This window comes from Pieris brassicae, chromosome 5 (assembly GCF_905147105.1).
Source record: "Pieris brassicae chromosome 5, ilPieBrab1.1, whole genome shotgun sequence".
Lineage (NCBI taxonomy): Eukaryota > Metazoa > Arthropoda > Insecta > Lepidoptera > Pieridae > Pieris > Pieris brassicae.
The window spans coordinates 3,624,179-3,637,015 of record NC_059669.1 but is presented as its reverse complement, the minus strand read 5'-3'; the positions used below and the strand labels follow the sequence as shown (position 1 = coordinate 3,637,015).

At 32.6% G+C, this 12,837-nt stretch overlaps 3 protein-coding genes across 3 annotated transcripts; 2 read left to right on the top strand and 1 right to left on the bottom strand.

Annotated features, from left to right (window-relative positions):
• The first annotated feature begins 534 nt into the window (after positions 1–534).
• LOC123710101 (10 kDa heat shock protein, mitochondrial) lies at positions 535–1,158 on the top strand. Its single transcript, XM_045661802.1, has one exon. It carries the CDS (start codon positions 692–694, stop codon positions 1,001–1,003), a length of 312 nt encoding a protein of 103 aa, XP_045517758.1. The 5' UTR covers positions 535–691; the 3' UTR covers positions 1,004–1,158.
• Positions 1,159–1,320: 162 nt separating this feature from the next.
• Positions 1,321–2,848, bottom strand: LOC123710099 (glucose-fructose oxidoreductase domain-containing protein 1). The gene has a single exon (XM_045661799.1). The coding sequence runs from the start codon at positions 2,709–2,711 to the stop codon at positions 1,509–1,511; it is 1,203 nt and encodes a 400-aa protein (XP_045517755.1). The 5' UTR covers positions 2,712–2,848; the 3' UTR covers positions 1,321–1,508.
• A 2,983-nt stretch (positions 2,849–5,831) lies between these two features.
• On the top strand, positions 5,832–12,837 carry LOC123710100 (transcription factor 23). Its single transcript, XM_045661800.1, has 4 exons — positions 5,832–5,963; positions 6,672–6,759; positions 7,670–7,817; positions 12,141–12,837. The coding sequence occupies exons 1-4, from the start codon at positions 5,870–5,872 to the stop codon at positions 12,411–12,413; spliced, it is 603 nt and encodes a 200-aa protein (XP_045517756.1). The 5' UTR covers positions 5,832–5,869; the 3' UTR covers positions 12,414–12,837.

The window sequence follows — 12,837 nt, the reverse complement described above, 5'->3', positions numbered from 1 at the left end:
CCATATTATTATTATATCTAGGCACATTTCTATATTTTTTTATATTTCTGAAAGTTATATTCTTATTTCGTTCCAAGTGTTATGTTCCCTTTTTATTTAATAACGTAGCGTATATAAAACATTTGTTGTTACCGTCACTACTCCTTACTCAAAAGTCGATGCTAAAATATATATTCATAATTTACATCATCATAATATAACTTAAAATAAGCATTAGCTTTCTAGACAAGTGACGCCATCTCTGTGGGAGTAGATAAGAAAATGTTTATTTTCATTTGCCTCCACTATAGTGACATCTACAGTAATCATGTATGCAATTGGGGCTATTCGCGAGGGAGTCCTCTGCGTAGTTATCCTACCTGCCAAAAGGTGACGCTTGTCTTTTAAAAAACTGGGTTGATTGATTTGATTATATTTTTTGTGTATTTTTAAATATACATATTTATTTTCATTATTTCATAAGTATAGTACTTTTAAATAAAATATATTAGACGTATCTAGGTAAAATAATATAGTTTACATTTTCAACTTAAATGGCAACACAGAAAACGCATGGACTTCGAGCTCGTCAAGTTTTTTCGTAGCAATTTCATTGAATTTTCTGGGTAGCCGGCTACGAAAGTTCTAGATTTTCGATTTTCATAATTTGACTTTTCTCGTCAAGCAAAATATTAAACGATCGTTGCAAGAAATGGCAAACGCTATGAAACGTCTTATTCCTCTTTTGGACCGTGTTCTCATCAAAAGGGCCGAAGCAGTCACCAAAACCGCTGGTGGTATTGTTATACCAGAAAAAGCGCAATCTAAAGTGCTTCACGGAGAAGTAGTTGCCGTGGGACCCGGAGCAAGGAAAGATAATGGTGAATTTGTTCCTGTACTAGTAAAAGTGGGTGACCGAGTTCTTTTACCGGAATACGGAGGCACCAAAGTTTCACTGGAAAGCGACGAGAAGGAATACCACCTTTTTAGAGAATCTGATATTTTGGCCAAGATTGAGAATTAATTTTACATAGCTTTAGTTTCGCTTCGAATTACATTTTTGGTTAGATTTAGTTCATAGTAGTTAGTGGATGTGTATGCTGTGGTTGTGTAATGTTCAATTCAGTGGAATTGTGAAGCTTACTGTTATCTCTGCATTTATTATAATATTGTTATAAATTGTGGTGTATTATTTAAAACTCCCTTATTTAACCTTTCCTCTAAATTCATACTTGTATTAAATATTTAGAGGTTAGTTTGAACCTAATTATATTAAATATTACACAATCTTTTCTTAAATTGCTTAATAAAACGAAATAATACTAAATATATTGTATTTACATGGATCTACATTGATAAACATGTTAAAATAATAGTTGTGTATCACAGTCTACAGATCTTTTTGTACAATTTCTTGCTTATTCAATATATCAATATGGCATAAAATTAATTAATACTGGCAAATTTAAACAGCATAGTCCACAAATTAAAAAGGCACATATAAATGGCTAATATTTGTGATTATATAACTACTGTAATGAAATAGCTGTACGCCTAACTGCTGCAGAAAATGCTGGATTTGGGTCTGGAGTTTCGGTGAGAAGTTGCACTGAAGTCCACCTACCATCTTCATTTGATTGCCGTAAAGCTTCCATTGTAGCCTGTACTCTTTGCCCATCTTCAAATGTCGCAGCTGATCTTACAGGTTCTTTTATCCAGTCCATTTGCTCTTTGACTGGTAAAAAGGCTTCTTTTAATGCACTTATCAATTTGCAAAGTCCTTTGATGTAAGGCTTTGGTATGACACTAGATGTGCAACTTAAATCTTCAATATCTACATAGATTACGTCTTCCTTATCTTGTGTTTTTTTAATTTCTTCTTCAGAAGATTTAACTGTAGTTTTATGCAATTTTCCATGCAAATCTCCACCTCGTACCACCAGATATCCTCTTTTACTGTAAACATAAATCTCTTGATGAAAGCACACACCAGGCAGATGGTTGTTTAATGTTGCAGTAACTAATAATCCTTTATCCATTTGTAATTGGAATGTACAAAAGTCAGGTGCAGTTACTTTTCTTATACCATTAATTTTTGAAGTCTCTTGAACAAATGTCCTAAGAATTCCATGAACTTTAACAACCTTTTGACCACTTAAATATGAAACTAAATCTATAACATGGCTTCCAACTAATGTAAGTGTTCCTCCTCCCATTGTATCATCACACAACCAGTTGTATGTGTCTCCCAAGAGAGATCCCATTTGTACTCTTACATCTATTAAAGTTAGTTCACCTGGATTTCCTAGGTAACCGTCTGCTATACATTTCCTCATATGGGTAAATGCTGGCAAAAATCTCAGAGAATGGTTTATAATGGAAATTAGAGTTGGGTAATACTGGGCAGCATGCACCATTTTTAGGGCCTCAGCCTGGCAAAGCCCAGCTGGTTTATCGCACACTACATGTTTCCCAATACCAAGTGCTTTGACTGATATCTGAGCATGTAGATTGGGGGCACAAACTATAAAGACCAAGTTTACATTTTTCTTTAATAAAACATCGTCAATTTTGTTTGTAAAAAAAGATATTTTAAGTTCTTTTGCAGCATTCTCGGCTTCTTGAAGTGTCACGCCCCAGATTGCTTCCACAGGAAAACCTTTTTCACGAAGAAATGGCACTAATACCTTGGCCACTGCGCCCGTTCCGAATACACCTATTCCAGGCAACATTATTTAAATTCATTAACTATGCCACAATCGTCATTCATTACTACTATCATTCATGGAATAGTTATAATCATTGGCACAGTACGCATTAATTGCAATAAATAAAAATTCTCAACAAATTACAAAAACAATTGTTTTTTCTATGCCACTGTCACGCTACAAATGTCTTTTATATTTGACATCAGTGTTTGGCGTCAGTCGTCAAAGACTGCCAACTGCCATTTCAATTTAAAAATCTAACTAGAAACTAATTCCTTTTTTGGTTTTTAAATATGTAATAGAATACTATAAGCTAAATATTTTCGATGGTTACTTTTAACCTCTTTTTTGGTAATTATTTTTTCTTTAATATCTTGCTCACAGCTTATACAAGTTATTGATAAAGATCTTTGATTTTATCTCATCTCGTCATTAGGTTTACTTTATTTGAATCGTCTAACAAAATGTTGTATTTTATTACTTTCAAAATAATTTCAAGGCTAATTAATAGTTATATGTTTAAAAATAAAGGTTACTCATGTAAGTGGTAGAAAGAATAATATTTGTTAAGAAAACATTAGGGCATCGCCGTAAGTCAAAGTGGATGGCGCTTAAAATGAACAGAGCGGGTAAACTCCATTCCATGATGTGTTACACCTGGATCATTAGGGATGTCGCTATTCAAATTTATGTATTTATTCTAATACTTAATATTTATAGAGACGAACGTCGCCTTTACGACAAACACCTTATTTAAAGTTGATGCAAAATTGCAAAAAGCTCAAGGCTGGTCATTAAACCATATGGGAAATGAAAATACAGTTTTACAAGCGGTTTTTTAAAGGAAGGGAGAGAGGACGAAATCTCTTAGCCATGATCTACGTGAATGTAATTTATGTTCATGTAATATATCATTATATAAATATCCCAATTTCAATAGTTATCAACAAATGGACCGGATATAGCGGATTTATGTGGTTTGTTAAAGTATCAATTACATTTCTGTTGTTATAAAAATATTATTACTAGTTACATAGTGACATGTTTACTTATTAAAAAAATGTGTGCGTGTACTAGTGCACAAACGAAAGAAGTGATACTTCTTTATGACATTATTTTTCGAAAAATTGATCTCCTATTACAGAAATTAGTTAAATAAAGTTTAACAAAAGGCTTTTAGTAACATAGACATGAATACCGATGATATAATTATTTCATTTTACCTTATTACTAAGATTATTACAGAATTTCATTAATTATAATAAAGTTATTGGCATCATTGTTATCGTTATTATAAATTTTCACGAAGTTTCACTTCTAAAGACTGTTAGTACCTACTAAATTTTAAAAACTGTAGAGGGAGGGCCCTCCTTCCATGCTGGTTCAATATTACGAACGAAGTATAGACGAACCGAGGGTCAACACTATTGTATAAATATATTTTGTTATCGATAATAAATAGTTAAATTAAAAATTAAATTCAGTATATATGCCAACCCTAACAACATCCTATAAATTGCCGCAATCTTCACACCTCGGCTGGAAGTTGACTGGTACTTGATCACTTCCACAATTAGGATTGAATGACGTAAAAGAGAAAAAAAATTTTCTGGTGACAATGGGAATTGAAATTGTAGAATGGACATTATTTAAGTAATTTTGGCAGAAGGAAAATAGGTAAATATTATAAATGATCAAAATGTACAGACTTTACAGTGTATGATCACTGGCAAAAAACAAATATATTGTCTTTGGTGTATATTAAAGGGTTTTAGTTTAGGCCATAAAATAAAAAAAAGTTTTAGTAAATTTTTACTTTTTTTAAACTAATTATTAATTATGTTTGAATACCAACCTAATCTTCAAAGTCGTTATTTAAGTGTTTTTTTTTGCATTTGTCAAAATATGTCTACTCAAGAGTCCCGAATGAACTCAGAATATCACAGAGGTAACGCTTATATTAATTATTAAAGCAAACTAGTAAGTGGTGTGTGTAGCACGTGGTGTCAAAAAGTATTGAATTCCACGGATGTGACCCCGCGTACCGAACTGTCAATCGTTTCGTGATGAGAAACTAGTTACGTAAATCCTAAACCATCAATTAGATTGTATAAAATGTAATATTATTTTATTTCTTTTTATTTTCGGGTACTAGACTATCTAAAGTAAATAATTCTTTGTTGGGAAAAGTGATACTTTTATTTAATAAAATCCCAGAATTAGAATTAATTTACGATATTTGTTTTAAAATAAGTGTTGTTTTCCGTAGTCATTTTGTATGAGGATTTGATATTTTAAAAGAGTACCGAGAGTTTTTTACGCCGGCTTTTTCTCTCGGCCTACACCCTCTGTCTTCTTTGCCGATGAGTAGGGATGTCTACCGATTCGAATTTAATGACGTGGAATAAATGATACCTGTATCTTATATTCCATAATAAACATATTTATTTTTACAAATTATCAAAAAAATCAAAGCAAACGAAAAATAGACACTTAAATCTCATTAATAGCGCAATAAAGGAAATTACGGTAAGCAAAAAGATTGTTGTGTATTATAATTTATGTTACTAATCAATTGTAATAGTGAGATAGGCCATTAAATGATACTAAATCTGTATCCACTGGAAGACAACCTCCTTAACGATGTCGTCAGTCCACCTAGTCGGTGGGTGGACGCGCGGTTTTTTGTTTTTCCAACGTCTCCATTAATTGAGCCTGAAATTATTATGTTGTCTGTCTAAAACTCAAATGGTTCTCTTGAAATATTTGTGGATGTTCCGGGATGGAAACATAAATAATAAGTAAAGAAAAATACTAAAAACCACACTTGAAATTTCTAATAAAAACTGTTTCTAGCACAGCTCTTTCCTTTTTAAACAATGGACAAAATAATACATACGTCTAACTAGTCCTCTTTTCTAACAAAAAAACTATAAGTAAACTTTAAGCATAAATATTTAACTAGTGAATTATATTTTGTTTCATAATTCACATATTGGCTATAAAGGAATAAAATTTTACAAGTCCAATAAATAATCCTGAAATTCGGGCGGGGCTTACATCAGCGCCGCCCAAAACGCCGCCCGCCTTGCGCCGACGCATCTTGAATTATACACGGTACTCATCACGAAGGAACAACACCCCTTAATGACTTGATTGTGTAGTGAAGTGATTTTTGTGAAATGCCACGTAAAAGAGTACACAAATCGCCTTCGTTTGATAAGAAGGATGATGATGACGATGACTTCTTCTTTGATGATACACAGTCAAGTTCTGGTATGTTCAATATTCATATATTTTCATATGCGATAGTTATTTAATAATAATAGCGTTCAATATACTACTCTTCAACAGATGTATTAATGATCTACTGCTTAGCTAAATTATGTCCCGTATTTCGTTTGGCAAAGGCCAAAGCTGCCTCTTCTAGCTCCTATCAAACTTGTGTGGTACTAATATCCTTGTCTTTGTCTTGGTAGACTATTTTCTTTTATAGCAGCGGGCAAATATAAAATAGTTTTTATTGAATTAATTATCTACTAATTATTTATTTGATCGGAACTAAGTAAAAATATATTATTTCAAATTGACTTCAAAAGGTGTTTAAAAATTAATTTTGTACGCGTTTTTTTACCAAATTTTGTATTTTTGTTCTTGTGGCTTTTTATTTATTACCTATAGTTTCTTTATATATTTTAGTCAGTTAGCCTAGATTGTAGATGGAATTACCATTGAGAATGAACATTATAGTTTACTGTGAAATAAAATATTGCACATTATTTTAATTAAATAAGTCAGTTAACCTTTATTTAACCTGGCTTTTAAATACTCTGTAAAATAATTGTTAAATTTTAGCAATATATATAATTTAAAAAATATATATTCCGGTCAGACCTTAACATAGCATCCAGACATGCGTATTCCATTTTTAAACTCGTGGAAACATCTAGTTAAAGATTTATTTATTTTATTTTATTGCAACAGGGAGAAGCGGCCAGGAACCTCAACACAGAAACGCAGCTAATGCCAGGGAACGAGCTCGAATGCGAGTGTTATCCAAAGCATTTTGCCGGTAAGACTCTAGCTTATTCTATATTTAGTTTGACGCTAATTTAAACAACTTTTGGTTCTAATTAAAATAATTTTTCGGTTAGTCCATTTTTAAAGAAAGTGGAAAGTTGAAACCAAATAAACTAGAACGAAGAAAATGTAGAAACAAACCATTATTTAACGAATATTTTAAAGAATTAAGTAGACACAGTACTAACGATCTGTTACTAAAATAATAACCCAAATATACAACAGTTTAAAACGGATTAGATTTAGTTCTCCGTAACAGAAAAAACAATTTTTTATGTACTTTAATCGAAAACCGACGGAGTTAGCAAAAGTACCTACAAAGTGTTACTAATTTACCGATGAATATTGATAGAAAAGTAATATACAATATACAAAGAAGAGTACGATTTATAATTAAATTGTTCAGGATTTCTTTTTAATTCTTTTAGAAATCCCAAAATAAACGTTAATTCTTATTACTAACGGACCAGACAGCCGTTGTTGGGTAAATACAAATAAATATGTTATAAAATCTCGAATCCACTGGACCACACATTAAAATTAATAAATTTATCAGAATAGCTCGCTAGTCGTTTAGAAGGAGATTAATCACAAAAATACGCACTGAAGATGTACATTTGAGTAAACAATAGCTATTTTAAGAAAATTAATCAATTCGAATTCTTTTGTTTTCTAACGGCATTATTGTATAAATGTTTAATTGAAAGAAAACACTTTTTTAACCGGATTAAAGATATTTGTATTATTATAAACTTATAATTATTTACATAATTTTAAATTGAATTTTTTTTTCGACGTTTCGCGTGCGTTACGCGTGCGTGGTCACGGTGAAAATGTTTTCTTTCAATTTGTTAAAGCTATGTTAACAAAAGACAATACTAAATGTTTATTTATTACATCAGATTAAAAACAACGTTACCCTGGGTTCCGGCAGACACCAAGCTATCGAAGCTGGATACTTTGCGTCTAGCTGCTTCGTATATAGCGCATTTACGAGCACTGCTCCACGAGCCACGCTCACAGCATACACCGCCACATCCATTAAGTTTGGTAAGTATTTAAATCTTTGATATTAAAATTGCCTCCGAAAAAATTGGGGTGAATTTCATCATCGGACGTCGAGGCAGAATGCAAAATTCCATCCTCTGTATCTCGACGCTTGGTGTTCCACAACACAGCGCTTTTTAAGGCATTTTCTGCCGCGCACCGGCTCATTGTGGAACCAGTTGCTTGTAGAAGTATTTCTGAACCGTTACTACTTAGTACCTGTACCTACATGATTGATACAAATGCATTGATGTTTAATATAGATTAGTATTGTACCAACATTCGTATTAAATAGTCGTGACTTGAAGAGCGTTTCATTACAATACTATATACAATATCTTATATAGGCACGAATACCAAATAGGTACAGACCCTTCAAAAAAAGACCGTACCATTCCCTAAGTGGTCGGCAACAAACACGCTAATTGCGGCGTTGAATATGATGGGCGGCGGTTATCAGTTTATTCAAAACCAGCTATCGTAACAGGGCCATAATGTTATTGGTTATTATGTATCGAAATTATGGTATCCACCAAGACAATCATCAGTTTTGTATACCCATAGAAAATTATCATACAATACAATAGTAGTTTAACATCATACACTATGAAATTATCCCATAAGAACGATGTTAGGAAATCTGGCTTAAAAAATACTTATTATTTCACGCTGTCCGTGACTACCTAAAACCTTGGTTATTGACATATCAAGATTATATTTTACGGGTGCCAGTTAGTGCCTACGTATCCAGCAAAGATATTATATATAACGTTAAGAAAGCACAACCCACTCGATCCCATATGTAACACCTTTTATTTATATATTAACACTTCGTGGCATACATTAATATAATTGACATAAATAAATGAAAAGGAGGGCAACTGGCAGCCTCGTCGCTTTCGAGCGATCTCTTCTAGGCAACCACTCTAGTTTTTTAATGTCCCAGAAACGAGAAGATTTCAGTGTCATGATGCGCAGAAGTTAAGTTCTTCTTAACATGCGTGAACTGACCTAGATCTTAGGATTTCTATCATTTGTTTTTTATAATTGTTATTATAAATTTGAATTGGTATTGGATCTTCCTACCAAATGTATTTTCAAAGTTCAATTTCTCTAAGCAAATAGACCGCTGATCGTGTAATTGTTGACAATTTATTATCTGTCGTCGAGTCTAGCATTTATAAAGTGACAATAAATAACTGGCTTTGCCAAACGCCATCGGGACTAAATTCTGTCAACGAAAGATTAGAGGCACGTTCCGCGAAGCGATTGATCAATGGTAGGATTAGTTTTTATATAAACACCAATTTTGGTTTAAGTTTTTACTCGTTCATCGTTTAAATTTATGGATTTTGTGGTTATGGTTTCCGACCGCCGAGAAACTGACATTTTGAGAACTTTTTGAAGGCGTTATTTTCGTAAATGTATGCGTGTTATCTTCATTTATATATTATTTTTGCCCACAATAAACATGTAATTCAATTAAAAATAGTATAGTAAAGGCCTTATCGCATAGATATAATCTACATTCCTTCCAAATAACCCGTGCTAAAACAGGTAGGAGTAACACGAAGACGTGAAAAAAATTTATAAAAACATAAAGTTATATAAATTCCTTCACCACTACAAGGATACGGTGCGTGAATCGACGCATTTGTTTCTTTTATTTTAATAATAATTACAAATACTTTTACGTATAAGAAATAGAACTCCAGTCCTTGAGATCTTCTATATAAATATATAAAGATTAATTATAATTTTTCGCCCCTTCCGTCGAGACCAATCACAATTTTAATGATTAAAACAGTTCTTTTAAATCTGTTTAACACAGCTGTGCCTAAAACAGCTGATAGGTTGAAACTATAACTTTTTAATAATAAGTTTCTACATTTTTCTAGAGCCTTTTTATATCTTTCAATATGTCATATAAATAATGGATTATATAGATGGATAAAGGGTAGAAAAATATTCCAAAACGTAGTATCGAACAAAGATAGAAACAAAAAGATAACAATAACAAACAGTCGTTTGCGCGCGCGCTGACCAAAAGTTTGCAGCTGTTACTGGTATAAATAAAATTTATCTCCGGACGTTAAGAGATGCTCAACTTTTATTGTTCCTTGCCTTGAGGTTTTAAACAAAAGAGTAGTCGGAAAAAACATTATATCTGATCAATCGTGGATTTGACTGAATTAAACGAAAATATTTGTTTAAAACTTTTACTTAGCTGGAAATAGAGGGTTGCATTCCTTTTATGTGTAGCCAAGAAATCTCAAATAGGGCTCAATCGGAAATACGGAAGTGCTTATCCCGACGTTAAGGTGTGTTAGTGAATCTTGAGTGAATTCCAACGATTTCAGAAAAATGTACAGCCTTAGCTCATACAGTGTGGCAGAGACAGAATGAAAGTATAATAAATGCCATGGAAATGACAGCGTTAAGAAATATGTGTACATACAAGTACCTAATAGTGAAATACGTGAGCCGTATTGGTTAAAAGGGAATTTTGTAAGTTTGGCCATGTTGTGAACGATTGAATAAGAAGCGGTTATCTGAATGACCGAAGCATTCATAGTGAATGTCATGAACGTGGACGTAGCGAGAGATGTATGTCAGAACCGTAGCGAGGAGAGCTCTGCTTTCCCGTCTGGGAAAAAGGTAGATATAAATATAAATATAATATATGTATATAGTATGTTGCAGGTTGAAATAAATAGACTGCATTATTATTATTCATAGCTAGTTAATCTCATTACACCGCATTAAGGTACTTATGCGACTCCTTTAATCATGAGATTCCTTGTGTTAGAGAATGGTATACTGATTTTTACGAATATGGATCTTCAATAAGTAAATAAAATAATAAATTAAAGATTAAAATTATATATGCATCGGGAAAGCGCGCAAAAATATGGAACATATAACCCTTAACCCTAATAAATTTAAATTGAGTTTATTATTGTTTACAATTTAATTTGAGACTTTATATTTATTTATTTAAGATCCGTATTCGTAAAACTATATCAGTATACCATTCTCTAACACAAGGAATCTCATGATTAAAGGAGTCGGATAAGTACCTTTCTGCGGTGTAATGAGATTAACTAGCTATGAATAATATTAATAAAGCCTATTTATTTCAAATCAATTACCTAAAACATACAATTTACATTTATTATATTTTTCTTATTCCTCGATGTAACGTTTATTAGTACCATTGATCGGAACCCTTACTCGGGATAAGGTATCCTCGTTTTTAAATCCTTTCCTAGGGCGCCCTCACCTTCCTCTTGGTTCTTTCCACATTTTATTTGTGCCCCACTGCCTCTTCTATCAAGGGCTTTAAGTAAGACGTCTAAACTTTTGTAAATAGTTTGTTTTGAAGGTATTAAATATTTTATATTATTTAGTCTTCGGCTACCTCAATAATCTGGCTAAGACATGTCTAAGAACATTCTACATTCCTGTGAAATTTCCTAATTTAAATGAATACGTACACATGCATTTATCATCTATTGAATATATGTTAATGACATAGTTTATGGTTTTGGTTGTTCATAAATTCATAAAAATAGGTCGGACACATGTTTATTTGTTTATGGAAGGGTCAAGCAAGTGTTTTTCACACTTATGATATCCGATGGCACTGTGTGGGGTCCCTGTAGAATATTATTTATTGTTTATACCATAGAAGGAAAATGTAGCGTTGATATATTCATGTTTTATGGGCTCCGGGAGTTTCACCCACCGCACGAAACACGATGAACCTATTGTATCACTTCACGCCGGTTTTCTGTGAGAAAGTGGTACAGCCCCGGTCGTGCCTGCCCATTTGGCTGAAGCCCCAAAGCAACAGCATCGCACTCCCACTAGGAAGGGGTTTGACTGATTGCGCTGGTGAAATAACTTCTGTCACAGGTTATTTCACCAGTGGACGATGAGGTCGTCAAGTCCAGACGCCGAATTCGATGAAATAATATTCATGACGTATATTATTTTGTTTTCACTAAATTCAGCTGCAAGGATCGAATTAAATAGACTTATTGTCATTGAAAATACGTACGTAATGGCTCTAAGATATAGTATAAATTTATAAGAATATGATGACTAGTATAATAATGCTGTTGAAAATGTATAAACCTTTTTGTTTCGTGTCTTAATTGTTTAACAAAAAACGTTAGTTTATTAATTCATTAAGTAAAATCAATAAGATCTATTGTTAGCAATTTTACAAAGAGGTTTTAAGTGAAGGCTATAGAGCGACGAGCTTGATCATAATTGTAAAATATTATGAAACAATTTGTTTTAAATATTGTTTTATTTCAGGCATGGCCATTTACATTTCAAAATGGCGGCGCGCTCAGCTGCACCGTTTCGCAAAGATGGAATCTAAATAACGAAAACACAAACCGAAGTTCCCAAAGAGATGTCGGCGAGGAAAATTATCAACAGGAGTTTTCGGAAAATGATTATGAAGAGAGAAATTATGATGAAGCGGCAGAGCCTTCCTATTCTAATACATATTGTAATTACGGATATAAGGAGAACTATTATGAAATGAGAAACGCATATTCTTCTGATGTTATGCATAATATTTAAATTGTAAAGAAAATTTATATTCAAAGGGCCTAAGATTTCTTATCGCAACAGATATTCATCAAGAAATCCCAGAGGAAGGTTTATAGAAAAATCTATGTAGTGTAAAATAAGACGTCTTAACCTCACATCTGTGGTGTAAAAGAAACGCGACATAGCATGTATAACTATGACTCTCTTATGTAAAAAACCAATACATTTTTGATAATCGGAAAATCACAATCCACGGTAAATGCACTAAGTCTCGTCTATGACCTCTAGATCTTTTTAATGCCACTGTGTTACCACGCAAGTTAGTCGGATATGTAACTAATGTGTGTGGAATTGCGATTAGGCAAAGCCCATATCTAGTGATGTGAAAAATACAGTTTTAAACGAAAGAATAACGATAATATTTGCATTTATGTAGTTTACAGTGATCGATACA

What these genes read in the sequence shown, in the direction of transcription:
- LOC123710099 (XM_045661799.1), bottom strand. Translation starts at nt 2,711, where the DNA reads ATGTTGCCTGGAATAGGTGTATTCGGAACGGGCGCAGTGGCCAAGGTA.
- LOC123710101 (XM_045661802.1), top strand. Translation starts at nt 692, where the DNA reads ATGGCAAACGCTATGAAACGTCTTATTCCTCTTTTGGACCGTGTTCTC.
- LOC123710100 (XM_045661800.1), top strand. Translation starts at nt 5,870, where the DNA reads ATGCCACGTAAAAGAGTACACAAATCGCCTTCGTTTGATAAGAAGGAT. An exon ending in TGATACACAGTCAAGTTCTG is followed by an intron (nt 5,964 to 6,671) that starts GTATGTTCAATA and finishes TTATTGCAACAG; the next exon opens with GGAGAAGCGGCCAGGAACCT. An exon ending in CGCCACATCCATTAAGTTTG is followed by an intron (nt 7,818 to 12,140) that starts GTAAGTATTTAA and finishes GTTTTATTTCAG; the next exon opens with GCATGGCCATTTACATTTCA.